This window comes from Archocentrus centrarchus, unplaced genomic scaffold (assembly GCF_007364275.1).
Source record: "Archocentrus centrarchus isolate MPI-CPG fArcCen1 unplaced genomic scaffold, fArcCen1 scaffold_50_ctg1, whole genome shotgun sequence".
Lineage (NCBI taxonomy): Eukaryota > Metazoa > Chordata > Actinopteri > Cichliformes > Cichlidae > Archocentrus > Archocentrus centrarchus.
In genome coordinates, this window is record NW_022060273.1 from 830110 (window position 1) to 857490 (window position 27381).

Sequence of the window (27381 nt, forward strand, 5' to 3'; positions counted from 1 at the left end):
GCAGACCTACAGTTTGGACCTTTTTTTTCCCTACCCTTGGCACTTTATGATGTCAGAGAGAGCAGGCTAAGACAGCTTGTTTCAGAAAGAGGATGAACTGAGGGGCTGCACCAAGGATTATTCTGATTATTCTGCCAACAATTTTAAAGCATCATTTTCACTTTCACTGACCCCAAAAAAGCTTGACTTTATTTACTTAGGAAGTATTTTGGCTGTGGACCAGTGTTAAATCTATATGAATGTATAGAGTTTGCTTTCCTGGATTATCTCATGAACAGCGCTGCCACAGCCATATACGAGTATGCGTATGTTTGACAAGACTGAAAGGGAAGTGTCAACTCCAACTTCTATGTCTAAGGCATAAATCTTAGTAATAATATAGTTTCAACTCTACCATATAATCTATAACCATTGTTGATGATACCACCTTTATTGAGATTATCTCTGCACACCATCATATAAATAAACTCACGTCTCATATTGACATTTTCTGCACAGAGCATTCTAACTCAGACTCTCTTTGATAACATTACAGTCAGACAGAAACCTGCCAACACTGATAACACGGTGTTTAGGATGAGCTGCTTCATGTTTGCTGTGCTGAAAACTTGTCACAAGACATTTACTTCAAGATGGTGTTTAAAATTCTAAACTAGACCAAAAGGGGGGAAAGCTCCAATGGGGACCTGAACACAAACCTTCCCCTGTTGAACACTGTGTGAGTTTGCACAGGACACTGAACTACACACTTGCCAGCTGTGGTGCAAAGCAGTATTACTGAAGCTGGAGTTGGGGCTTCCAAAACACTGTTTGACAATAATTTAGTGTGAAAGTTCTCATATTTTTAGAGCATGCAGACAGAATTTGACATTTCCAAATACAAACATCCTTTCAGTGTATCTGCTCCCTTCATCTGTCCATTCAGACCCTGTCTACACTACGACTGTTTATCTCTCGCTCCAACAAAACGGGCTCCTGAGTGCATAAAGGTGAAAACAGCCACTAGACAACACATTAATGCTGATAAAGAGCTGCCTTTAAAGCTAAGACAAGAAATATTTCATTACACAAAGAAAGATTTGCAAGTGCGAGCAAGTCTCCCACCCTCTGTCTACCGAGTGGAAGAATGTGCTCGGAGAAAACAGCTCAAAATTAAAAACCAAAAACATGTTTCACTGCCAAAGGTTTGCACGAGGACCTGATGCAACAAAAAGACTTCCTGAAGACAGCAATAAGCAGGAGCTGCATTTTCAGACATCTCACTGCACGTTTGAGTTTAAAAAAATAAATAAAAAGCTTCACTCCAAGAGCACAAACCTCCACCAAGGCAGCTCACTCTCTGGGCAGTATTTACTTTCAAGAGAATAGTTCTGTAATTTGTATATTAACTTTATTTTTTCTTTTTAAACCTAAGTTCAATAAAAACAAGTGCAAAGTGCAGGCTTTTTTAATCAGGCCTGGTGGAGAGATGGAACATGGCAGCCTGTCATTAGCAGATAAACACACAAATCTGTCTGGACCCTCTCAGTTCAGTTTGAGGCCTTAGTTACCAGTGTAGACAAAATATCTGAACACAACAGGACAGACCTACAGTGCATCATAGCATCCAAACACGTGACAGTGCTGCAGACAGTCTACAGCTTGCAGAGATGTCCGTCATCGTATCAGACTAGCTCCATATTAAATAAACTGTTGTGATTGGCCACCAGCAAGTCTGGATGGAAATCTGTTACAGTAGTGGTTCACACACACACACACACACACACTCTCTGCCAGAGCAAATGAAACACAAGCTCTCATTCATCTGGTTCCCAAACTACAAGCACAGGAAAAGTTATATTTGGTGTGGATCATTTTGGTGTGCTAGCCTTGGTTGAGGACTTCTCTCTGTGTCGTTGTGATTTTTTAAATGTCATTTTGAAGACAATTTCATTTTATTTCTTTGTATTTGAGGAAGGTCTGAATCTGGAAAGTTGCTTTAATATGGAACACGCAGCCTTCTTTGTCTACAAAATCTGACAGTCTATTCACACCTGTAGAATGTGAGTACCAGGAATCTACTGTATGCAGCGCAGACCGTCGACTGAGTCAAAGCTTTTCCAAAGGATGACATGACTCAAATGGGGAGCCTTATCTTGAAACCCCATTTTATGTAAACATGTCAAGAAACTAGAGGAGATATCTGCAATCATATCCAATGAAAGTGTAACCTGAGAGCAGGGACTTCGACCTGTACTGTAACATCATGTGTACAGATGATGCCATTTGAGTCACCTCAGATTCACTCCAGCCCACTCATTTCTCTTTATGTGGGGTACGTTATAATGTTATAATGAGAAGCTTTCTGTATTGAAACATACCAGACACTCGGTCCAAGACTTCAGCCAGTGTGGTAGAAATTGGCAGATGGAGGGTGCGGTACTTGTGGCCTGCTCCGTACATGGGATGCTGGATCATATGGCTGGTGGCATTGATCCGTCCTTTGTATAACTAAAAAGGAGAAAAAGCACAAAGTTTTGTCTTAGTATGTTATAGAACTATATCAGGTTAGCTACAGGAACTAAAGAACAGAGCTAAAGAGTTTATAGTAATTGCTTTGGCCAGTGCACGGGTATGGGTATGTCGACTGGTCTACGGCCAAGTAGTCCCATACTCAACAATCTACAATGTACTGTGCGTTCTGACATCTTTGTGCCACAGCCACCTTGAAGGTCTTCATCATTTTGTGGGATCTGACTGCACGGCAAAGCCTCGACTCCCCATATGTGTCACTGAGCCCGTTACCAGTTAACCGGAGACGCTCAGACTCAGTCAAGTAGCCGTCATTTGGCCCCTATCAGACTTTCCCAGAACTGTACAATTACACATTTTTTCCTATTTCAAAAAGCATCAGCTTTATTATCACACGTTTGCACTAAATATCATCACAATCCTTTCAATAACTGAGATATTTCAGTTTGAACCAAAGTAATTCACAGACGTGACCAACAGACAACTGACGGTGCAGCCACACACTCTTCTGCTTCAGAACCCAGACATCAAGTAATCAGTTCACAGTGTGGCTGCACAGAAAAGCCCATCAATAAACACTGAAGTTTTATTCACTGGGAAAAATGAGTGTACTTTCAAAATTTCACAGTGATGAAATCAAATTGAACATTTCTTATGTGAAACTACAAACTTATATAATTAAAATTTAATCTTCATTCATCAAACTTGCTGGACCAACCATGCAAACTGTAGTCCTCTTTGCAGGACACAATGAAAAACATCTCCCATCATACTGAGAACAGTGAGACCAGGCTACTGAAATGACTTGCTTTGGATCGTCAATAATGTCTCCATACCCTGCCTGCAGGCAATCGTGCACACAGGCCGTCACTGAGGAAACAGAACACCGGGTATGAATCAGTCTGAAGGAATCACTGTGATAAAGAAGGAAACTTCTGCTTAATACTACTGCACTGCCACCTTGAGCTCACAACTAAGTAATACGTCAGTCATTTATGCTGCATGTCACAGTTTTTAATCAAATTATACGAATACCATCATTAGTCCCACAATGGGGAAATTACAGTTAACAGAACACCCATCCAAGAAATACAAACACAGAGATATTCTTACGTCACAGTCGTGTATGTTACACCCCACAATGTGGTATGAACTAATGCAATTGCCAAATTCTGATGATGTCTAATTACATGCATTTGGCATTGGCTTCAACCCTTCATTTTAATTCTACTGAGCTGGAACAAAGTGGAACCACCATGCCGGTCAGTCTAATCTCTAACAAAACACAAGGAAACAGAAAAGACTCCAAAATGCAGTGAAGTTACTGTCACGGTGAGCTAAAGATCAATGTAAAGTGTCTTTACACAGACCTGTGAAAATGCTCACATCAAGACACACTAACAGCATTCTGCTATTGTGAACATTACAGGGAACTTCTTTGGTTCATTTCCAGCTCCATATCCTTATTACTGGACTCTACCAGAGCAGCTTTTAATGCTTAACAGTTTTAAATATTCTCCATCTTTTCCTGGACCTTTCCTGCCCAGCAGGGGCGGGGGGGCTCCTGTAATCCCTGTCAGTACTGTTTAAGGTGATCCCCTCTCTGACATACAGATCCAAGAGCAGAGAAACTGCCTGAAAGTGAGCATTTAGAGCAGTCAGAAGCCTAAGCTCTTGGCTCACAGTGATTACTTGTGCATATGCTGACCTCTTTATTTGAAACTTTAGCCGTGTTTATGGCCATCTTACATACAGGATATGTATAGGATATACAAATAATGAAAATCTATTATATATATATAACAGAAACTGAGGAAAAGCAAAATCGGTCCTATAAAAGTTGTAATTCTTGTTAATTCCTTTCTGAGCAACGCTGCTGAGTGGATAATTCATTCACCCACCGGGCAGGGAGACTGCAGGAAGACTGTGACCTTCTCATCTTCCAGCATGAGCTGCAGAAAAAGCCTTCGAATGAAGCCTGAGATGTTTCCAGAGACAGGTACATTTCCTCGCTGAGGTGCAGACTGGAAAAGTTCACAGAGAACCTGCAGCCAGAAATAAAAGTCTTAAAATTAATAGACAGAAACGATCATGCATACCATCAATCATTAATAACAGAATTATGCCTAATTATATTTAAAAATTAACATCGAACAAGTCAAAAAAAAGTAAAAACTTTTCCCATTCCCTGATCTGTAACAACAGAAAGCGAGAGCACCTGTGCCATGAGCCGCTGGTTGTTGGGGTGGCAGGAGATACACTGGAGGAAGAAGGCCACAGTGGCATTCTCCAGTGCCGTCCTCTGCTGGGTGGTGAGCCCTCCCGCCTGTCCTGAAGAGGCCAGGGAAAAGCGTGAACCTAAAGGCTGAGGATGGGACAGAGAAGAACCTGCAGCAAATCCAGTGTTCAGAGGCTGACAGCCAGCATTGGCCCCTGCACTGGCACTGGAGTGGCACAGCAGGAACAGCAGTGCTGTCCACAGTGGGTTGACCTCTGGTCCTCCCAACCAGTCCTTCATGGTGTGACTGTTGCCTACTTCTGTGAGGAAGCGCAGCACCGGAGCAGCCAGCTCTGGTGCCAGAGGTGGCCGATTGTGTGACGATGAGTGATAGTGGTGATGGTGGTGTCGTCTCTCAGCCAGACCAGCGGGCAGAGGGAGGTCAGCGCTGGCCAGAAGGCCGACACAGAACTGAGCCAGACTGCGAACCAACAGCGAGGGCAGGCCTGAGTCCAGTAGCTGCTCGATTGCTCCTGGTGACTGGGAGGCAGCGGCCAGAGTGGTTAGCTGGGACTCTGACAGATTAACGTGGGGTCTCGCGTGCTTGGAGTCATCGGTAAGCCCCGCTGCACTGGTGTTAGCATCGTGCTGCTTTTTGCCATCGTCGGTCATGGCCAGACGACGCTGCTGAGCCTGAGAGTGAGTGGCGCTGGGTGTTGAGACAATCCCCATCCAGGACATTAGCAAGGAGAAATAGCTGGGGTGGATGTGACACATGGAACACAGCAAGCTGTCCACAGCCTTCTTAAGCACAATGTTACATGGCAGCGACATGGACCAGTTATACAGCAACCTGGAGTGAAGAGCAAGGAATGAAAATCTGCTAATAAGAATACATTCTTTAATCACTTCATTAGTGGACCCCACTATATGCATGTATAATTTAAGGTAGTGACTGACTCAAAGAGCTCTTTGTTGAGTAATGTAGGGAGATCGTAGTCGACCGGCAGCTCATAGCTGTGCCACAGGATGGCTGCCACACAGTGGAGGTGGGAGGGTGATGGCATGAGGAGGCCGTATTCCCTTGATGAACCAGAGGAAGAGCCAGCAGCGGGCCCAGTGTATCCCATCGGTCCGCTCATCTTATGGGCTGCCATACGGGAAGAGTCGTGGACCCACTGTAGAAGAGCCTGGATCCTGAAGGGTTAGAATTCAGAGATTTGACAAATAAGTCCTCACAAGGTTTTAAAAATTTTAAAAAGTCCTCGATCTCTCAGTGAGGAGCACCTTGGGGCAGAATTTATATGCAACAAACACGATGAGATGACAGTAAATTATGACAAGGAGAGTGTAAGGACACTTTTTACTATCAGCTTATGAGTCTGTCTAGAATATCACCTTGAGGGGAGACGGTTTCTCATCAGTTGATGTGCTCTGAGGGAAGCTAAAGGGGGGAGTCTGAATCAAGGTAAAGACTTAGGAGTACCTGTCTTTGGTCCCTGCGTCCTGTGTGGTGCCCAGCTGGTACAGAATGTCAATGGTGGAATCTGAGGAGAGGCCGTTAAGTCGCCCAAACAGCAGAGGACTGTTCAAATCTTTAAGGAAACACATTGATTTAAAAAAAACAAAACAATTTTAGATCACTTTCAACGCATGTTTATAAACATTTTCAAAGTCATGCTCGCTGCCCCATAATACAATATTAAAAACAATGGTTAGTGTTTTGTGCCCAATCCAATGCTGTATGCAACAAAATCTCAACGTAACACTTTGTCAAGTACAAAATTAATCTGAGGGTAATAAACATAAATGATTTATTTAGAAACTTTTATTCGTTTTAACTGTGCCAAAAAATGTAATCAAATGAAATGTACTTACACAGCATGTTTAAGAACTAAGTCCCATGATGTGGTAAACGTTATGGGACAGGCAATACCAAATAATAATATGGGAAACATGATACAGAACAGATAATAAGAGCATATTTTCATCTATATGTACTGCAAGCAGTGGCAGTAAGAGCAGAGCATTACCTGGGTCATTAAAGTTAGAAGAAACACTACCTGGTAGAGCAAAACATCTAAAATATGATCCTGTTCATCTTTCAAATTACCTCATTTAAGATCCTCTCACAGTAATAAATGCTGCTATTTTAGGGCTTTTGATGCTTTTTAAGGACATATAATCAGATCTTAGCAGTGACGCAGCTGTGAGTGACTCACTGGCAGGGTCGGTGCCAGAGGCAGCACAGTTTCTCAGCAGAATGTCGATGAGTTTGAGTCCGATGCGAGTGGACTGCAGGCCGATCTTAACCAGCACAGCCTCGATGTTGGGTGAGTGCATGCCACAGTAAGGTGACATGAGCAGCGCGGCACAGGTCTGCAGCAGGTTAGCAGTGGGTGCTGCGGCACTGGCCATCATGGCTTCCAGGTCACTGACGTGGGTCAGGCAGTGGTGGAGAAGACGCAGCCAACCAATGCTGTACAAAGAGAAAGAAAAGTTCACACCAACAGCCAAATACACACACACACACACACACTGCATTCAAGACCCATTATGATTACCTGGTTTTGGAGACCTGGTCCTCAGAAGGGAGAAAGGGGTTATTGACGGTTGCAGAGGAGGTGTTACCAAATGCCGTCAGACCCAAGAGTTTGATCTGAGAGAGGCCCAGGTTGCTGGCGTCACGAGGCCGGTGTAGCCTCAGACAAACAGCCGATGCAACCTCCGCCTTCACCAGCTGGATCTTAATGTACGTCAAGCCACTAGTGATAACCGGTGTGGACAGTGGCAGCATGTTGACCCCATCAGCACTGATCTCCACTGAGACCGAGGAGGGGCAGGCTGTTTGGTAAGAGGAAGGGGACACAGACACACAAAGGAACAACTCTGAGTTTTTATACAAGTGGGATGGAAACATTTTCATCAACTGCAGGAGTGAGGAACATTCACTTCACTAGGCCGCACAATTAATCGTATTTTAATCTCCAACATGATTGGCTTCAGGTTGGATTTTGATTCTAGGAGAGGTGCTAAGGTCAGGTGAATAAACACCTTATTGTCTTTAAAGACGTTTTAATGAACAGGAATGTTGCACTAAGTAAAGGTTAAAGCTGCGCCTTGTTGACTGAAGTTTTGGCACAGTATATAGAATTTTTCCACTAAAAAAATGGACTGGATTTAGGTGAATATGGAAGGCCAATTTTATTTTGATGGAAAAGATTTATACATTAGCAGAAACGTAATTTACATGAAAGTTCAACAAACATATTTGTCACTATCAATGAACAATCATGACAAATAATCATGATCTCAATACTGATTAAAATAACAGTGATAATCATTTTGGGCATAATCATGCAGCCCTAACTGCTACTTACTGGCTAGAGAAGCTAGGTGTGGCTGGATGTGGAGCTCCTTCAGGAGCACAGCAGCTGGAAGATGGATGGTGAGGTCACACCAGGCCTCCTCCGGCAGGAAGATGTAGGACCAGGCTGCTGAGCGGGCCCGGCGGTGGGGTGGGGTGGCCTGGAGGAGGACCTCTGCAGGCTGTGCTGTTGGGCTGCTGGATGTGATCGTGCCTGGAAAGGAGCAAACAGATCACCGCAGATAAGAGAAGAGTCGGAGTACGGTGGCAAATTTTGTTCCAAGTACTGGCCCATGTGATGTGATGGAGAGATTCAAAAACAGCTGAAAGCACCTAAAGGAGCAAAATTGTGGAGTCCCTCAGCGTTGTCCGGCTCTGATGTCATCACTCTGGCTTTGAGGTTTCCATCTGCTGCCTTTCCTGGACCTGAATCCAAGAATTTCATGATAGTGGACACCATGCTGCGTGCAGTGTTTACGATGGCTCTGGTGCTGGTCACCATGTTGTTGCAGATCAACTGGACACCTCCTGGTTAGAGACAACAAAATTATTTATTTTTCTATGATAGTTGTACAACTGTGTTTACAATCTACTGATCAAGATGTGCGAACAAAAACACAACCTTTTTGCTTGTTTGTTTACAAGGAAACAGCAAACCTTTACAATCCATTCAAATTGCATAGCTGTCTGACATCAAAGTTGTAACTATGAGTAAGGTCTTGGTAGTCACACGTCCAAGACGATGAGGATTTTATGACCAAAGAAATATACTCATATTAAATCTCATTATTACTGCAGATATTACACACACAAGCTGACCAAACAGAACAGGGCATGGTTCAATATTTTCCAGCTTTTTCTTTGTTCACTATTTTACTGTCTGCATTTACAGTAATAAGTAGTGTATACACCCACCCATGTCATGGAAGGCCTTAAGAGCCTCACTGGTGTCCAACACACGAAGTATGAACCACAGAAGAGGCTCTGACAGCTGACAGGTGGAGAGAGACCCCTAAAGAATGTGTAAAGGGGAAGGAAAACATCAGCACTGCTCTGTATTTGTTTATATCGTAAAGCTCAGACCCCAGCAGAACGACGCTCACCTGTCTGCCCATATAACCGCAAGCCATGTAAGTAAGGATGGGCTGCAGCATGACCTGGACGGAAGTGGCCCTCTTGCTCAGGGTGGTGAGGATGGTGAAGAGGCCATCGCCCACTGAGATTGCATCCAGACCACCATGGAAGTTCTCGTGTTTAGTCAGGTGGAGACCGCTGGCTCCTGCAGAACACAGAGGGAGAACCGTCAGCTCACAGCTGCAGGCAATGATCTTCCACATGTATTAATTATGTTTTTCTCTGGCTTATTAAAGGAACAACTCACCCGCAAGTGAAATGCTGTTACACAGTGTTCCTCTTACAGAAGATGAATTCAAAATCAATAATCATTAGTTACCTGCTAGTGCTAGATGAATACTGTTGTATAAGTGGAATTACTAAGTTACTTACACTACATTTTATAATTATCACAATCCAAACGAATGTATTTTGTGACCAGGGGGCTGCTGCTGCACAAACACAGCGTAACTTCCTGAAGACCTATATTTAAAGAATTAACTTTAGCCTCTTGATGGCAGATCTAAACAACAGTGCAATTTTTAGCCCACTGCAGTTTAATTTGGAGTTGTTTGTAGCTGGGTGATTTAAGCCCAATGTGTCATTTTAGCCCAATTTTTGCTCTCCGCCATTTTCTGAGAAAATATCACTCTGCCAGTTAAAAACTTTTGTTCACTATATTCAAACTACCTTTGTGTACCACTTGGTGCTGGTGGTGTCTATGTTTTCCCTCCCAAAGCACTGTTTATGAGAATGGTGTAAGTGGAACAACCACAAAGCTGCAGACCTTAAAACCTAAACAATGAAGTGAAAGATGCTGAGATGATAGTACCTGTTAAACAGATCATTCTGTGTGGATTGGTCTTACCTATGATCATGGCCATGGCGCTGCTGTTGCACTGGCCCAGTGCAGACAAGATCTGGCTCATTATCTGCTGATTGGCAAGCACCAGATCGGCCACACCTGCAGGAGGGCCCTGACTGGATGCTGATCCACCAGCTACGCTTTCTTTGCTGCCACAGACCTTCTCCTCATCAGACACGCTGCTATCAGCCGCTCCGCTGCCTGCTGGCGGCAGCCGTCCACTGAACTCTCTGTCTCCAGACAGAGGCAGTTGCACCAGCACGTTGACCAGCTTGAGAAGATCAAACATCAGCTGGTCACGCGTGGTCTCTCCACAGACTGCCTTTGCGTCTCCTGGGCGGATGATGTTGGCAAACAGACCCCCAAAACAAGCTCGGGCTCCCACTGAGCTGTCTGAGCCACTGCGAGAAACCACTTTGTCCGAGCAGGTGATGTAGTGGTGAACCAAGAATGTGATGGACTCAATGACTGAAGTGATAGTGGCCACTGACACCACCTCAAAATTTTGCTCTAGAGTGAACTCAAGCAGCTTCACCTGGGCATCCAGTGGACCCTGGCCTGACTGGAATGGACCCCTAAGAGGTCCAGAACCATCAGTTAGAACAATTCATATCATTACTCCTCAAATTTGCTGACAAAATTATTGATTATATCTGCAATGTGGACACAACTATAAGCAGAATTCCCAAGAAGCAAAAGTGTACCTCTCAGTAGACAAGATGTGCATGAGTTTGAGCAGGAACTCGCTGAACATCTGAGGGCATGTGGACGACAGGTGAACCTGCAAGCGGCTCAGGAACTCGTGCATGGCCTGGGTGGCAGTGGGTCCCACCTGAGAGCTGTGTTGGCTTGTCCCATTGGTGCTGCTGCCAGACAGGAAGCGCACCAAGACATGGATCAGGTTGGGATCAGACACCATCTGTTGAGCTGTGCTTTCCTGAGAGTTCATCCCGTTGTTGGAGACTAGAAATTCAGAAGTTTCATATGAATGAACTTCAAAGACAAACATAGCTGCTGTATTTCAGGGAGATAAAAGAGAGAAGTTCACTCAGAGATGGAGAAAGAGGACAGGAGAGGAAGAAGAGAGGTCAGATTTAAAAATAAGAACTGCAAAACAAACTTAAGTACAGTAATCCCTCGCTACTTCGCTTTTCGCGGACTCACTGTTTCGCAGGCTTTCAATCAATATTAGTGTAAAATATTTATTGCGGTATTTTCGCTGTTTCGCGGGTTTTTGGGGTACTCATTCTTCACACGTGTAGTACGTGTTGTACAGTAATGTATATATTTGGTGTATAAGTGTGTGGGGAGGGTTTATAAAAACTTAAAATAGTGTATAACTACTAAAATAATGTATAAGTATTAAAATAAATATAGCGTCCGTACCTCGCGGATTTTCACTTAGCGCGGGTGGTCCTGGAACCTAACACCCGCGATAAGTGAGGGATTGTATGCTGACTTTGTGTAATTCAAACACTGTATGAAAATACTGCAGTTTAGTGTGTAATAAACAGGTCAGCTTGTTGTACTGTATTTACAGTAAAGCTCTGTGTTGGTGCACAGAGGCTGTGTTCATGGTCAGAGTTACAGGTTACATCAGTGCAGCAGAGATGAGTTTGAATCAGAGCTGCTGATGCTGAGATTCATTCACTGAATCCAACATTTCTACAGCCTGTATGCTGTCAGTGTAGGGGATGGAGATCAGCTCAGATAGCTGTGAAATACTGGGTTACATCTTTGTGAGTTCACTTCATCCACACAGAGCAGTAAACCTCAGAGCAGCAGCAGCAGGTCAGCTGATCACAGCCTGCACACCAACATCATTTACTGCAGCTACAATAGAAAGCTGTGATTCTTCTCCCCATGCAGAGCCACTACAGCTGATCTTAGGGTTCCTCCACCTTCTGAATCCCACTGTAACCCCTGAGTATCCTCATGTTTGGCGTGGCTGTAGCTCAGTAGGTAGAGCAGGTCACCTACTGATCGGAAGGTCAGGGGTTCGATTCCTGGCTACTCCAGGCTACATGCCAATGTATCCTTGGGCAAGATACTTAACCCCAAGTTGCTCTCCGACCGTTCCGTCGGAGTGTGAATGTGTGTGGATGTTATATAATTAAAAAGCACTTAGCTTAGTAAACATGGAAGTGCTTGTATGAATGGGTGTGCATAGGTAAATGTAAAAAACGTGTTGTATAAGCGCTTTGAGTGCTCTGACTGAGTAGAAAAGCGCTATATAAGAACTAGTCCATTTACCATTTACCATCCATGTTGGTGTTTAGGTGGAGGCACAGTCACCCTCTACTATGGAGGACACAGAGAATAGAGCTGTGCTTAAATTCCCTTTAACAGTTTGTGTCCTACATAACAGATTCAAGCTGAGTGCATTCATTAGGATTAAAGTTTAGATTGAAATAACTTTTCTATTCTCATGTATTATTTTATATTATTACAATAATATATAATGAGGTTCGATTGGCTTTACAGAAAAATAGCAGGTAGAATCGTCCTCCAATGAACTACTTTTACTTTCTTACTTCGAGTACATTTCAGAGCCTGTACTTTTTTACTTTTACTTAAGCAAAGATGTTGAACAAGTACTTCAACTTTTACCAAAATATTTTTTAACACAAGTACTTGTACTTCTACTTAAGTACAGAATGTCAGTACTTTTGCCACCTCTGAGATGGACGATATGAGCACAATATCTTCCTGCTTTGCACTGCGTGGGAGGATAAAAAAAATATAATAAAAGCAGAAAGCAAACCATTAACAAATGAATACATTAAAGTGTCCTGTCAATAACTTATGTCTCCGAAGGAGGGGAATGAGGTACGACACATATTATGGGGCATTTATACATGCCTTGCGGAGCAGCCACTAAACCAGAGTCGGACCACCTTCACAAAAGACAATGAGCTGCCGAGGGGGCCGTCACGTCCAAACAACAGAACCCAACAAAAGTGTGCAGTAACGACCAACGAGCTGTAGCACAAATATCACCTACAAGAAAGCCTTTAAAAAGGGCCCATGAGGTTGCCATTCCCCTGGTGGAACACACTCCCACATCCTCAGTCAAAGAGAGACCCTTGTATGCCAGGGAGACCGCCTCCATAATCCAGTGGGAGAGTCTATCGCATTTCTACTCTACTTTGAGCACAAAGTGCTTTATACAACATGCCTCATTCATTCGTTAACACAAGCACTTCTTTCTGTGCTTAAGTGCTTTTTATCTAACATTCACAAACATTCACACGGATAGATCAGAGAGCAAATTGGGGTTCAGCATCTTGCCCAAGGATACTTTGGCATGCAGACTAGAGCAGCCAGGCATTGAACCACCAACCTTCCAATTTGTAGATCACCTGGTTTACTTTTTGAGTCACAGCCACCTACACACAGCCACTAAACACGCTGCATTCAGGCGTAATACAATCCTGAGGCAATCATTAGAGAAGTGTGTGCAAGAAGGATGACAAAGCAGAAAAGGCCACCCACTCTGTTTGCAAAAGCCACAGAGAGAAGCAGTGCAGTCTTATATGAAACAAACTTCATATCTACAGACTCAGTGGGTTCAAAAGGGGGGGCACAAAGAGGATCCAGCACCAAAGTAAAGTCCCATGAGGGGACGCTGGACTTAACTACAGATTTCAGCTGGCAAACCCCTTTAAAAAATTGCAAGCCAATATAACAAGCAGATATAGCTACCAAATAAACCCCAATCCTAGAAAAAGAGAAAACCCTGATTAAACAGCTCCTACAGGAATGTCAAAATACCTACAATAGAGCACTGGAATAGGAGAACGTGCCAGTCCTGGCACCACTGGCTCGCCATTTTAATGTATAAAATCTAGAGGATGATGCCTTAACACTCTGGACTGTTGTCACCACACTTGGGGCAGACCCTTAGCTATCAAATTTGGCCTCTCAACAGGTAAGCATGCAGCTGCCACAGTTCTGGGTGCAGATCAATGACCTCCCCTCCGGCCTGACAGAGGTGGTCCCTGCAGAGAAGAAGCTGCCGGGCCTCGGTGTCAACAGACCGATTATCTCTGCATTCCACGGCTTTGCTGGTTACCAAGGACCCAACAGAACCAGAGAGGTGCTGCTGACATACTCTCTAGAACTGGTGATATAATTTTCACTGGGGGAAATGCATGCAGGAGCATGTCTGGCCATGGGTGGGATTGTGCATCAATCCCCAGAGGTGCATCATCAGTCAGTTATGGAAAAGAAAAGGGGCTAGTGGGTGTTCAACCTGATAAAAAGATCTGCTTCTGCCTCGCCAAACAAATGCCACCAAAGAGCACAACCTTCATTACCTCTCCAGAGGTCCACCCCTGGAGAGAAGGTCTCGTCCCAGGTTCGGCTGGCCTGGAACATGGGTGGCTCTTAAAGACAAGAAAATGAACACTGCACAACAGCAGAGAGTGAGATAGCTTTAGCTCAGGAGGTAGAGCAGGTCAGCTTTTAACTGGAAGGTTTGTGGTTTGATCCCTCCAGTCTCGTATTTATTTACTTTTATTTATTATATATTTTTCTTTTCTCATATTTCTCTAACTAGTCGCACTGACCAGCGGCAGCTGTCACATCGTCAACACCTGTGTTTGATGACAATAACGACTTTCTGATTCTGATTCTATGTGTTAGAATGAACAAATGCATTTAAAAGCTGTGTGAACGTTAGCATCGTTAACTAGTACTTCCACAGGTATTTGTTCAAGACTCGAAGGCAGAGAATGGAAGCACCCCCCTGCTTTTTGGAACCACAAAATAGCAGCTGTACCAACCTCTGTCCATCCACGAGCTTAAATAAGTATTATCTGGGGGATTGATCAGTTAGGTGACTAACTTCTACCAACAAAAACTGATGTATCCGCACTAACTTTAAGACATCTGTCTTTGGTGGTTCACAGAAGATTTTAATCATTTAATTCCTGATGCACTTCAACAGTATTGTTCATGAACAAACAGTTTCAGTTTCTTTATAACCACCTCACTTGCTCCTTACATTGTAGTTATCTGCTCCCTCTCTGCCCTTGCTCTTCTCCTTCCTCTCACTCTCAGGTGTGTTGGGATAATGGATAGGTTAAAGAGCCTCCTATTTAAAGGAAGTGTCGGTACCAAACAAAGTAGCTCTCTCACATCCTCAGTTCCCGCTTCTTTGTAGGGATTTTATTTTAGTTTGGGGTGGAGGCTCTGATTGTCAGTCTGGTCTCACTTTGATTGATTCATTCACTATTTAAGGGAACAGGCCTTTAAATCTTTAGTTTACATATATTTATTTAAATAAAGATCTTTGGCTGGCAAACTGAATCTTATGTGTGTTTATATGTTGCAATCACAGAGCACAGAGACTGGTACACTGAAAGAAACCAGTGAAGAGCTGAGTACTGACCGCAAGCTGGCATATTAGTCATCAAGGTCAGAGAGTGCAGAACCAGACACCATGTTCTCAGGGAAGTGTTGGGGTACCACGCAAGCACGGTTAGGAAACTGCTGATGGAAGCTGAACACAGACAAAAAATAGAACAATATAAAACACTGTAACAGAGTGTAAGCTGCTTACAGCTCCACATTAGAGAGGAGGAGTAGTCCTAACCTTGGTTGAGTGGGATGGTGGGCACTCGGCTGGCATTGAACAGAAAGATGTCAGAGCCGCTCTCTTCACTGCCACCAGAACAAGTGTTGAGACTGAGCGTTAACCACAGCTGCAGCAGGGATTCCAGCTGAGAGCAGGAAAAATGAGATTCAGTTCAGCAACAGTGTTTCCTTCCTCATCTTCACTGGATTCATAAATACGAGGTTCTGTAGTGGTCACCACGTTATATTTAAGACTTCAAGAACCTTTAGAATAGCCCAACCAATATAATCACTTTTCTGTCAGGACCTTCCAGATGAACACAGTAGAAAGTTAATGAAGACAGTGATCACAATATTTTCAAGCTGTAACAACCTCCTCCACTTATATGATGCTGCAACCCTGCTGGGTCCTGACCATATGAATCTAAACATCTTAACCTGTAACTGCAGTTAGCAGCTGTGCTGACCTGTACATGGTGGACCTGCAGCATGGAGAAGAGCTTGTTGAAGCAGGCACTCAATATAGGGATCGATGAGGGCTGGACTATCAGGCTACTTCCTGGGGGAGAGCCTCCGCTATGGAGAGCTCGGAGCAGAGAGTCATCAGTCCCGTTGGAAGACTGGCTCACTGGAACCACAACAGAAAGTCTATCAGCCCAAGTCCGACACTGAAACGCTGGACAGAACACTTGTCTGGCTTCCACCAAACGTCCCTGCTTAGTTTACCTGTGGATGAACTGGAAGTGAGCGCCTGTAGGATGGAGTCAGCTTGTAGGGTTGCCATCATTTTGAGCATCAGCTCAGCTTGCTGCTCCAGGCCCACTTCTAGTCGGGCATCCAGTGCTGTGAAACACAAAGGAAGAGCTCAAAATGTTGAATGGAAAGAATGCTGAAAAAGTATTGGGATCCATACTAGAGAGAAAAAAAGTCAGCCTCTGCTCACCCTGTGACACGGACACTGACAGACCCTGAGACCCCGGCTTTTCAGCAGCAACTGGAGGTTTGGACACTGGGATACTAACTCCCCCAATGTATGGGTTGTACCCATATGTGCCATAGTCAGCGCCCCAGTAGTCATACCAGGTACTGCTTATAGGCTAAGGATGAATATGAGAAAGAGTTAAATCCTTTTTAGCTGCACACAGGAAACATAACCTTAATCAAAAGTAGCCAAAAGAAAGCAGAAGAATGGCCTTGCTCACATAATTTACAACAAGTTCACTCTGATTTAGAGCACTTAGCTAACACTCCGCTAACAAAGCTCATTACTCTTTACAGATTGTTGTGTCTGACAGCAGCATTAGTTCACATCTCAACGTTGAGTTTAAACAAGAGGGAGAAAAAAAAGTGTTTTTGTCCCAGGAGTAACAACAAACACTGAAGAACTGTTTACTCAACAACGTCTGTAAGCACACAACCATTTTAAAACGTGCAAAATCATGTGTGCATTCTTGGCATTGACAAATTAAGTAACTGCTCTTATACTCTCTAGATAAGTAATGAGAGTCATTCCAACAAAGACATGACAGAAAGAATGAAAGAAGAATAGCATCTCATCATCCACATACCTTAAACACTTTGGCAGCAAGTGGATCTTTTTCCAAATCAATATCTAAAGGATCAATATCAACATCCATCAGGTCTTGTAGCAAGTCAAAGTCTATGTCTTTATCTTTTTCCAAAGATGACAGAGGTGGAGCACCTTTGGGCAATGAAAACAGCTTTAATATTGCAAGCACACTAGAAAATCATACAAGCAAGAGAATCTCTTTCTTTAAACATCACTGGGCAATTTTAACATCAATCCAGCAAATACTTTATCACACGGATATGAGTGCAGGAGCTAATCAGTGAACTTTTTTTTGGCTTTATTAGACAGAGTAGTAAAGAACAGTCAGGAAAGCAGAGAAAAACAGTGCATGTTGCTGCACATGGTCACCTGCTTACCCTGTGACATAAACAGGTGCCAGGAAAATTAAAAGCGCACTGAAATTATGCAAAAACAATGAGCGAAAACATGCCTGAACTCTCCACTCCATTCAGGGGAACAACAAATAACAAAAACATACTGTGGGAAAGAAACAAACATGCAGCTATGAAAGGAAGAGGAAACATTACCAAGATATTGTTACTGGAAAAAACCAAAAAAACAAGTTGGCTCAAGTCAGTGTGTGTGTGTGTGTGTGTGTGTGTGTGTGTGTGTGTGTGTTTAGAATGGAGAGGGCTACCCACGCACTTTGGAATACTGAGGAGGTCCCAGTAGTACCTGCGATAATATCAGGCACGAGGGCCTCATCAATGCTCTCTACCAGGGGGATGGGTGCTGGCTGGGACAGGGAGTCCTCCGAATCCGTCCCCACTGAGGAGGATGACGCTCCGGCTTCCTCACCCACCACCACCACCTCATCCATGACGTCCAGAGAGCCCGGAGACAGCAGTTCACCTGAGAAGAATAAATGTTTGAGTACACCAGACAGGCACCAACTTTAACAACTCTCAAATATCTGCATACCCATTTGATGGCAATTCATGCAGTGACTGTGCACAATGTGTTAACGTGCTGAAACGCAGATTATGAAAACATATTTCCACATCATAACATTTGAATACAAAACAAAGCGGGTTGTTCAAGTAAAACTCCATTCACTCTGCAAAGAGCACACCAACCTAAAAGTCCCTCTTTGACGATTATATTTATGTCAATAACAGAATCAAAGAGCATGGAGAATCTCTCAAGCATTACTCTAACAGAAGAGATCATTGGGCACCCCAAATAATTAGGTTAGGACTTAATATAATTATTTTAATAACTGATTTATCTAACAGTTATTTCCTCAAATTAAAAAGGTAGTGCACCATTAGACATATTTTGCATGGCTGGTGTTAAAATAAATGTGTCTATCAAAGGCAATGGCATTTCATGGGCTGAAAACAGCTAAACTCACCATCTACCCATTTTACATCACTCAGAACACTGCACAGCCAGCAATGAAATCGAGTCCACTGATGCTACTTTAAATTAGAATAAGAAATCATCTAATAAGGTGGGGCAACAAATCTTTTGCAGCCCCTGTTTCTGGGGGGAAGTCGGGGAAGCCATGCTTGTTTTTAAATACACACTGATTCATCATTCAGCCTCTACTGAACGTTTCTGGATGCGGTGGTTCAGCGAGCAGAAGCACTAAATCCTGGTCCTTTGCACTTGCATGCAGCTCAGCACAGTTGCAGACAGCAGGACAATTACCAGGACTGGAACCAACAGGTCAGATTCACACGACTTAAACCATCGGGTTCCTCCACTGCACTAAAGAAGATTCTGGAGGAGAGCAATCCTCCACCTCAAACCCTATGGGGTATGGGTGTCTTGTTATTCTATGTTGCTCTCAATCTTTCTGTTGTTTGAGCAATGATGAGCACCACCTGCCTAACACATGTTCAGTTCATATAACAGCTACATTAAAAAAAATAGAACGCTTTAAATCTGAACACCACGTTTTTTTGCAAAGCAAGATAAAGTGAGAACAGATCAAAACAGTTTCCTAACATTCAAAAGACGAGACAAAGGTAAGTTTCAGTAGAATATTTAGCTCTAAAGCCAGACTGAAACTCAACAACAATGTGTCAAACTAAATGTTCCATTTGCCTGATCAAACAAGAGCTGATCAGCCCACCCACCACACACACTCAATGTTTATCAGGTCCAAACAGATGTGAGGCTAAACTGAAAACACACTAATCACACCTGCCAGGATGTCCTGTAGCATACACGTGAGGGAATACTGTGCCCAGGCGCCTCCCCACGAGATGTCCCCACGGTTGAAGTCCGTTCCCACAAGCAAGAGTAGGAGGCGCTCCAACTGCTGCTCAGACACCACCTCACACAGGTGGATTGTGGGCCTTGTGGCGTTGGCTATCCTAGCCAGGACCTGAAGGGATAACAAATGTATTTTTAGTTTTCGAATAGATTCTCAAATTCGTGGAGTCCAAATTCCCAGTGTCAGATACATACTTTGCAGACAAAGAGCAGCAGATCAGCATGGCAGGTGAAGTCCATGGAGAGAAGGAAGAGGGCCAGCTTCTGCACCACAGAGATACAGCGTTCATGAGATAAAGTGAAGGGCAGAGGTTCTACTTCTGGGGCTTCTTTAGCTGTTGTGGACTCTGTGTCGAATGTGGAACGGGGCCATTCAGCCGTCCGCCGCAGACGGATGAGGTCTTTAAAGTGCTGAAAGGGGAAGAATGATAAGAGTTGTGATAGATTAATGTGAGGTATTAGACGAGATGCACAGAGTTCAAGGAACACAACAACACCTAATGCTTCACAGCCTGATGAGAAAGACTGACCCAAAGTTTCTGAGCGTGTGGTGAGCTGCTCACCTTGGATGTGGCTTGTTTGAGCTTTGCTTGTTCCACCAGCAGTTTGTAGGAGGAGCCTTTGTTGCTCTGGATCTTCTCCTTCTCTATCTGCTCCACCAGAGCTTTCTGTTTTGCCTTCAATAGATTTAACTGCTACAATGAAAAGCGCACAATAAGCTTGAGCACTGTAAAAGTATTCACTCCGTTACTGGAAGGTTTCTAATACAGGGAACTGTGCCAAATTTGGTTTGAACGATGCAGATTTAAAATTAAGCTCTAGATGTCCAGTTAAAAATGAAGAAAAGCAAACGTGAAGGCGTGCCGCTTTTGGAATGAGACACATTTACCTGCTTGTGATGAACAAGCTGCTTGCGAATTTTGCGCGAGTAAAGACGATCCAGGCTGCTGCTGCCTTTGGCTGACCTGCTGGAGTTCTGAGACTGGAGGCTGTTATTGATGAAACTCCACTGAATACCTGCAATACAAAAATATATAGCACAATACTGAGCATAACACAAGTATGAATGACCCAGCGGTGCTTCAATTTAATTCAATTTCCAATGATTTGGTTGAGTTTCAACACCACCCAAACATGTTAAACACCGTCAGCATACAGTCTGCATCATTTAATCTGCACTTAACGAGCTAGCACAGGTTGTTTAATCTTCATCTTGGTGAAGGATGAGTATCAAAGATTTATGTATTTATAAGACTTGTCAACAAAGTACAACCATTAAGTCAGCAGATGCATCTTATTAGGCTACTGTGCTTACTCATAAAAATAGAGTAAAAAAAAACAAAACAAAAAAAACAGCAAGCTGTCCTGACTTTGTTTTAACCTTCGATCATTCAGACAATATCTGTCCACCTTTGTCCATGAATTAAAGCAGTAGTCATTCACTGCTGCATGTGAACGAGTTTGACCATAATTCAGTGCTCTCTTGCTGCTGTGGACCCCTGACTACTGATTGCCTAGAATGAGTGAAAATAGTATTTTTATAATGATTTGTTGTGGAGCTCTGCTAACCAGTACAGGTGAGCACTGTCTTAGCCTGTTATATGTGCAGTAACTTATTTCTTTGAAAGCACCTCACAGGACAGATTTTCAGCAACACTATTAAGCTTCTGTTATGTTTGTTAAGTTACATCATTTTCAAAGCTGTCCAGGAACCGACAGCATGTAACGCAGCTCGTCAGTGAGCATCGAGCGCTGTTTATGTTTTGCTTCAGTTTCGCAGGCGAACAGAAGTGTGCGGGTCTTCTACCTGTTACGGGTCTCTCCCGCTCTTTCCCTCCAAGGTGCTTCTTCCCACCTGAGGCCTCGTCTTCAATACTTGCTACATAGTCCAACAGTCTGGAGACCAACATCACTACCCAGCTGATCATGGGAATGTCCAAAACACCTGGAATACACGAAGAACAGTTTTATTTTTTGTATGCCACTTTGAGTGTCTGTATTCACACAGACTTGAACTAAGTTAATGTATTGCGTGCCATGAGTGTGGTATTCTTGGTTCCTTTACCTTCAGTCCTGCGCTGAGTGGCAGCTTGTGGCTGCTGGAGTGGAGACAACAGGCTGTCCAAAAGATTCAGGAGGCCTTCCAACACACCGCTGTTACTAAGGGATCTTTGGCCAATGCAGGACAGGAGCATGAATACCCTGACAGGAATACAGATTGAGCATACTGCAGTTAGTATCCACAGCATTTACAACAGCATGGACCCAAACCTGAAAGTCAAGTGAGATGTTTCTAGGAGAACAAGCAAAGACATGCATGGGTTACAGAATCTGTGCTGCTGCAGCTCCCATATACACAAGTAGACAAATCAAAGTGTTCAAAACACTGACAGAGCGCTTTACTGTGCTGCAGTGAAATACTTTTGCAGTTTTTGGACTTTTCACTTTGCAGCAAACTGTTTAATTATGCTGAGTTAAGGCAGTGCTGGAAGCCAAACGTCTGTGATGCAAGCTGTCATGACAGCGGACATGAAAATAGACACACAAAGCACATAAAGCACAAGATAAAATACACTTCCAAGCATAATAATGTTGCTGGAGGAGTTACGTGATCCATGTATGCATGGGACGGTGTTTTTGAATATTCCACGTTCTTCAGAGCTTGTGCTCTGAGGTTCATGGTTGGAGTGCTCTGTTTGTCCGCATGGACATGAAAGCATTAAAAAGATTGCTGAATTTATAAATTATTAGATGTGAACTTGTTACTAGTCCCAGTCATCCGGTGTGACTTCCCAGTGGATACTGTTAAGTCTTTCCACTTCCTGGGAATCATCTCCCAGGATCCAGAGTGGGAGCTAAAACATCAGCAAGTTTGTAGATATAAACTAAAAACAACTTTGTCATCAGTGCTGTTACAGTGTATTCAGCATATATCACATATGCTTCGATTTGCTTGTTTGAAACTGATCTACAATCTGTTGTAGATACTTGCAGTTGTTAGAATGATAAAAGGGGGGGTCTTTCAGTGATCTGGTGCAACTTGACTTAAACTCAGCAGGGGGGGGGGGGGTCTATCAAATCTCTCTGCTGTCTCAGAGAGGGACATACTGAATCTCAACAAGCAAGCGACCTCCAGGGATTTAAAAAACTTGAAGCAAACATGAAGCCAAAACTGCAGCTGCTCCATATGAGGCAGCCTTCAAAGTAAGTCGATCGCCACAGACCCCCCATGTTCTACTTTCTAGATTACAGTTACACTACAGTAAGCAATGCATTCATGCAGTACCTTGCTCTATTAGTACTCTCAGACTGCATCATGGTTCATTTTAACCTGCATACAAGCAGAAATTAAAACTCTTTTTTTTCTTTTTTTTTTTGGCCACAGCTGCTTTTTGTTGAGTACAGACAGGAAATGGGGAAGACACACGGGCAAATCGGCGACAGGCCGGGACTCAAACCCATGCTGCCCGCACCGCAAAGCGGCATATGCATGTGGTCGCCTGCCCCACCACTGAGCCACCCGGGCGCCCAAAAACTTTCTAAACCTGTTGTGGAGACACTGATGCTGTGAACTAATGTGGCAGAGGAGAATCTGCAGGCATGTCGGGACTACATGACCTCCTATGCTCTGACAAAGGTCACCGTGCTGAAAGGTTAGCATGTTTGTTTACACAACACTACTCTGGTCTAGCACCAGGATCTAATATGCTGGAAAGCTGCATTGTTTAGTATTATAACTATTATCTCAGTGTTTTCACTAGTTGTTACACCGATGTGTTCATGTCAATCTAAATATAAAAATCTGTGGTGACTATACAGCATCCGATAGCCTTTTACCTGTCCTGGGGGAAGATGAGCAGCTGCTCAGAGTTGTAGAGCTCCTGCAGTACATTAGAGAGGAACTGGCCCCACCAGCGCTCGCCTCCACAAAGCTGCACCAGCAGAAGGCCAGCATGAAGACGGATCTTGGGTGTACCACTGATACAAAGGTGTTTGAAGAGCTCCTCACAGGCCTTGGCATGGAAGGTACTCTGGAGCACCGAGGGCACAGAGTGGCCTGAAAATACCCATAAACACGAATGAATTGTGTGTAACAACAATGTTTCAATCCACACTGCTAACAAAGTCATGTCTGAAACACTTCATTGTCCAGCAGAATGAGCTGTGCTCAGCTCACCATTATTGGAGTGCAGCAGGCTCAGCAGTGTGTCCAGCAGGTAGCGGATGATGGTCCTCAGCTGCTCTGTGGAGGAGCTGTGAACCAGCTCCTGAGCTTCTGGACCCCCAGTTGTTGGGAGTGACTTGCGGCTGGCACCCAATGATACGCGCAGCCTTTGAACCGCATGGTGAGCCAGGTTGAGCTGCAGCTGCAGCTGGATGCAGTCCTGGTAGGCTGAGAAAACACGCTGGTCCTCCTCCACAACTTTATCCGGTTTTCGTAAGAAGTACTGGGCATTATTGGCACTGTTGAGAGGTGGCAGGTCGATGTTCTGCAGAAGGGTCTCCAGCCGATGGCAAGCTAGATTGTACCTGGTGAAGAAGAAAACAGGAAAATTCACAATGGCACAAAATTTAAATCAGATCTTTTTGCAGATAAAATTACTACATTGTTTAAGTTCTGCATTTTTTTGTTTTGCAAAACTCAAAACTGCAATAGTATAAAAAAAAACAAAAAAAAACAAAGTTTTGAGCTGGTAATCAAAGACTCCCACACTCTAGTCTCACCTGCACTGGATGTCCTCCTGCAAAGCCACCATCATGGTCAGGTGCTGATCTACATCTGGCTGACTGGCAGCCTCGCTCTCTCCCCGAAGAGGATCGTGCATCAGTTTCAGTTCACTCTCCCAAGGCAGGATGTAAGTGTGGCCATAGTAGAAGCCCAGTGGTATCTTAGCACGAGCATTGGTGCTGCCATAGCGCCCAATCACAGTGATCTGAGAATATGAGGCACCCCGAATTAGCAGGGAAGCATTAGATTCAGAGTAGAAGTTAAAAGCACAAAAATCATATCAGCCAACTCATAACTCTCTCCCAAAGAAGAGAAACACACCTTCATGAACCTGCAGACTGGTGGTGGCAGCAGGTCGTGCAGAATGAGGGAGTGAGTGCTAATGTCCGTGGCCACCACCAGCCTTCGGCCATCCACCTCCTCGCCCAGAGTCCAGATGTCTATGGACAGAGAAGCCAGGTCGCCACAGGTGGGGATCAGAGCATCTGTCAGCAGGACGGGACGGCCGAAGTCTAGCGTAACAAAACGGCGAGCTCCTGAGAGGGAAAGACGTGTCACACTCATGAGGAAGTTCAGTTTGTTTTCCACAAATGTTGAAGTTATGACATGTCTTCTTTACTCCAGTTTCAGAATGTTCAAGTCTAAAAATATTGACCTTTTTAAGCACTAGTTCGGTGATAAATATGGAATGGCACTACATGACATACCAGAGTGCATCCGCTCGATGATGATGGACTGATGTGGAGGAGGCTGCAGGAAGTGAGATGCCTGGGAAATGGCCAAAGCCAGACCACTGCCCATGGGGCTCTGGGGCAAAAAGAAAGGTATTTCTCATTTTAGTGCTAAGTAATCTATCGAGTTAGATATAGATCTAGGTCTATCTAAAATCATTTGTTAAAAGTGACATATGCAGCAATATCTATAGAAGAGGGAAAGATGGCTACAAATTAAGCATGGAGCATTGTTACTAACTGGTTTGGCTTTCTGTGTGTTCTTGTGTGCAGCCAGGTTGACAGGCCCAGGGTCCATCATGGAACCAGGAAACAGGTGAGCCAGCTCAGCACTGAAGGCCGCAGAAACCACCTCGTTGGGCGGCGTGAGAGGAGGGGTCATGAAGAGGGGTGTGGTTTTGGGTGTCGGTGGGATGACGTCAGATGGGTGAATGAAAAAGCCCGGAGCGGAAGAAGGGTTTGAAGGCACAGAGTTGTGTATGGGTCCCACGCCTGAGGCAGCAGCAGCTGCTGCTGAGGTGGTCTGATGCAGCTTGGCCTCCAGCTTGGCCTTCTGTTTCAGCACAGAAAGATTATTACACGCACAAGATAAAAACACTAGACTTCTACCAGAGCAGCACGATAATCTCCAGAGAAATCTACTACTGGACACAGTCTGAGGTAGTTTTCCAAATTTCCTGGCACTGTGGCTAGGCTTCCTTACACTGTATCAAGGACTTGCTACAATATCAGCATTTCACACTGCAGGAAATTAATCACAGTCTTCTTTCTTATACTTTACGAACCTGAGAGACTTTTTCTAACATTCATCATGTAATTAAAACCTTCTGTTAACTCGTTTTATGAGCTGTTTTCTGGTTCTCATAAATTTATAGTGAATTCAGAGGGCTGGCTCAGCCCACTGTCAAAGCATATTTTATATTTCATCACTTTTATACACTGACTACATGGTGACTATTTTACTTTAGGTTTTGTTGAGGTCCTGCTGCTAAAACGGGCTAGACAGCTGAGCTGGTCCTTCACCTGTTGCTGCAGCTTCAACAGCTGCTGCTGCTTCTCCTGCAGGACCTGCAGCTGCTGCTCTGCTGAGACCATGGCGTGAGACAACGACTGGAGAGCCACCTGAGCTGCAGAACTCAGAGCTGTAGAAGCTTCTCCGACCGTTCCCGTCGACAGGCCACCCACTGCTGGGGTTACACCAAACGTACTCACTGGAAACAAAGAGCACATGTTCAGGGAAAGACAGTCCACACAGTGAAACCTCAGCCAAACCCGAGTTAACATTAAAGGGTTACCAGTGAACATGCTGGCGTCATCTCGCTCCACCCGTGTACCATCACTGGTGGAGATACAAGTAAAGTGCAAAGGCTCCACTTCCAGGAGTCCTGTTAATGCTGTGAAGCTGCCCTCTGCTGCTGCACAGCTGCTCACTTTTCCATTCCCTGCAAAAGACACAGCACCCAAAACAAACTGAAAAACAAAAAAAAAGATTCAGCAGAACATTTGAGCTGCTGCTCTGAAGTTTAAAATATAATGTTCTATGTAATTCTACCACCCAGACACAGAACAGGACGGCCCAAACCAACCCACCCCAGCTACTCTGTACTGCATGCACTATAACCCCTGCAAAGGCTGTGAAACAAACTGGCTAGGAAAGCAAAAACATGTCTGATAAATGTTCATTTAAAAGGAATTTGAATTAAAGTAGCCCGCCTGTTTAATTTGGATCCATATTTGAATGTATCATCTAGTATTTGGCTGAACCTAAAATGATCTAAATTCTGCTGCTGGATGGGATGGCTCGATAAAGGCATTAGATTTTGAAGAGTTGTATAATAATGGTACACACCTTTGAGGACAGTTTGGAGTACCTAGATCTCAGTTTTTCAAATACATTTGCTGTTTGGAGCCATTACATCAGCTCCAAAAGAAACAAAATGTTTGGATAAAGTTTTACTGAAGCATCACGACGCTTCAATGTTTTACTCTATGTTGATTCAGCATGTAGGAAACCCTTAAGAGGCCATGGGAAAAAGATCTCAATATGACATTAGATGATGAAGAGTATAACATAAGATTATTTATTCAATTCATATTATGTACTGGTTTTACCTTCAGACTCTTTAGACTTGGACCAAGGGCTACTCCAAACTGTTGGAGATGTACGTTCCAAGAAGGTCATTCTATGGTCATGTGATAAGGTGCAGGAATTTGAGGAAACGTTTATAAAATTGCACGTGAGATTTCAGATCCCAGTACCACTTAGCTCAAGATTGTTTTCAGGGATAGGTCAATCTGGACGGATGGTGATAAACACATTAGCAGCTGGATTAAAGCTATGACAGCAAGACAGATTCTTCTACTGCAGTGAAGGGAAGAGGGAGTGCGCTCAGTCCAAAAGTGCGCTTTTGAAAAAAGGGGTTATATAAGAGCCTTGCTCTTAGCATGAGACA

At 44.0% G+C, this 27381-nt stretch overlaps 1 protein-coding gene across 4 annotated transcripts in view; it reads right to left on the bottom strand.

Annotated features, from left to right (window-relative positions):
- Window positions 1-27381, bottom strand: part of birc6 (baculoviral IAP repeat containing 6) — a 141051-nt gene that overhangs the window by 76328 nt on the left and 37342 nt on the right. Inside the window, exons 23-56 of one of the 4 annotated variants that reach the window (XM_030725245.1) lie at window positions 26224-26370; window positions 25952-26139; window positions 25170-25481; window positions 24905-25004; window positions 24519-24733; window positions 24194-24402; window positions 23646-23998; window positions 23306-23525; window positions 21534-21670; window positions 21276-21413; window positions 20358-20485; window positions 20032-20160; window positions 19664-19879; window positions 19397-19580; window positions 17891-18097; window positions 17223-17356; window positions 16598-16751; window positions 16381-16497; window positions 16122-16282; window positions 15674-15800; window positions 15470-15580; window positions 10779-11037; window positions 10078-10649; window positions 9200-9375; window positions 9012-9108; window positions 8430-8624; window positions 8110-8310; window positions 7294-7573; window positions 6952-7208; window positions 6216-6324; window positions 5690-5926; window positions 4730-5582; window positions 4413-4556; window positions 2361-2490 (exon numbers count right to left, since the gene is read on the bottom strand). In XM_030725245.1, the coding sequence (XP_030581105.1) occupies window positions 2361-2490; window positions 4413-4556; window positions 4730-5582; window positions 5690-5926; window positions 6216-6324; window positions 6952-7208; window positions 7294-7573; window positions 8110-8310; window positions 8430-8624; window positions 9012-9108; window positions 9200-9375; window positions 10078-10649; window positions 10779-11037; window positions 15470-15580; window positions 15674-15800; window positions 16122-16282; window positions 16381-16497; window positions 16598-16751; window positions 17223-17356; window positions 17891-18097; window positions 19397-19580; window positions 19664-19879; window positions 20032-20160; window positions 20358-20485; window positions 21276-21413; window positions 21534-21670; window positions 23306-23525; window positions 23646-23998; window positions 24194-24402; window positions 24519-24733; window positions 24905-25004; window positions 25170-25481; window positions 25952-26139; window positions 26224-26370 (7197 nt within the window). Of the gene's footprint in view, window positions 1-2360; window positions 2491-4412; window positions 4557-4729; window positions 5583-5689; window positions 5927-6215; window positions 6325-6951; window positions 7209-7293; window positions 7574-8109; window positions 8311-8429; window positions 8625-9011; window positions 9109-9199; window positions 9376-10077; window positions 10650-10778; window positions 11038-15469; window positions 15581-15673; window positions 15801-16121; window positions 16283-16380; window positions 16498-16597; window positions 16752-17222; window positions 17357-17890; window positions 18098-19396; window positions 19581-19663; window positions 19880-20031; window positions 20164-20357; window positions 20486-21275; window positions 21414-21533; window positions 21671-23305; window positions 23526-23645; window positions 23999-24193; window positions 24403-24518; window positions 24734-24904; window positions 25005-25169; window positions 25482-25951; window positions 26140-26223; window positions 26371-27381 lie in introns of all 4 variants that reach the window. The other 3 variants (XM_030725247.1, XM_030725246.1, XM_030725244.1) reach the window with 3 other exon arrangements.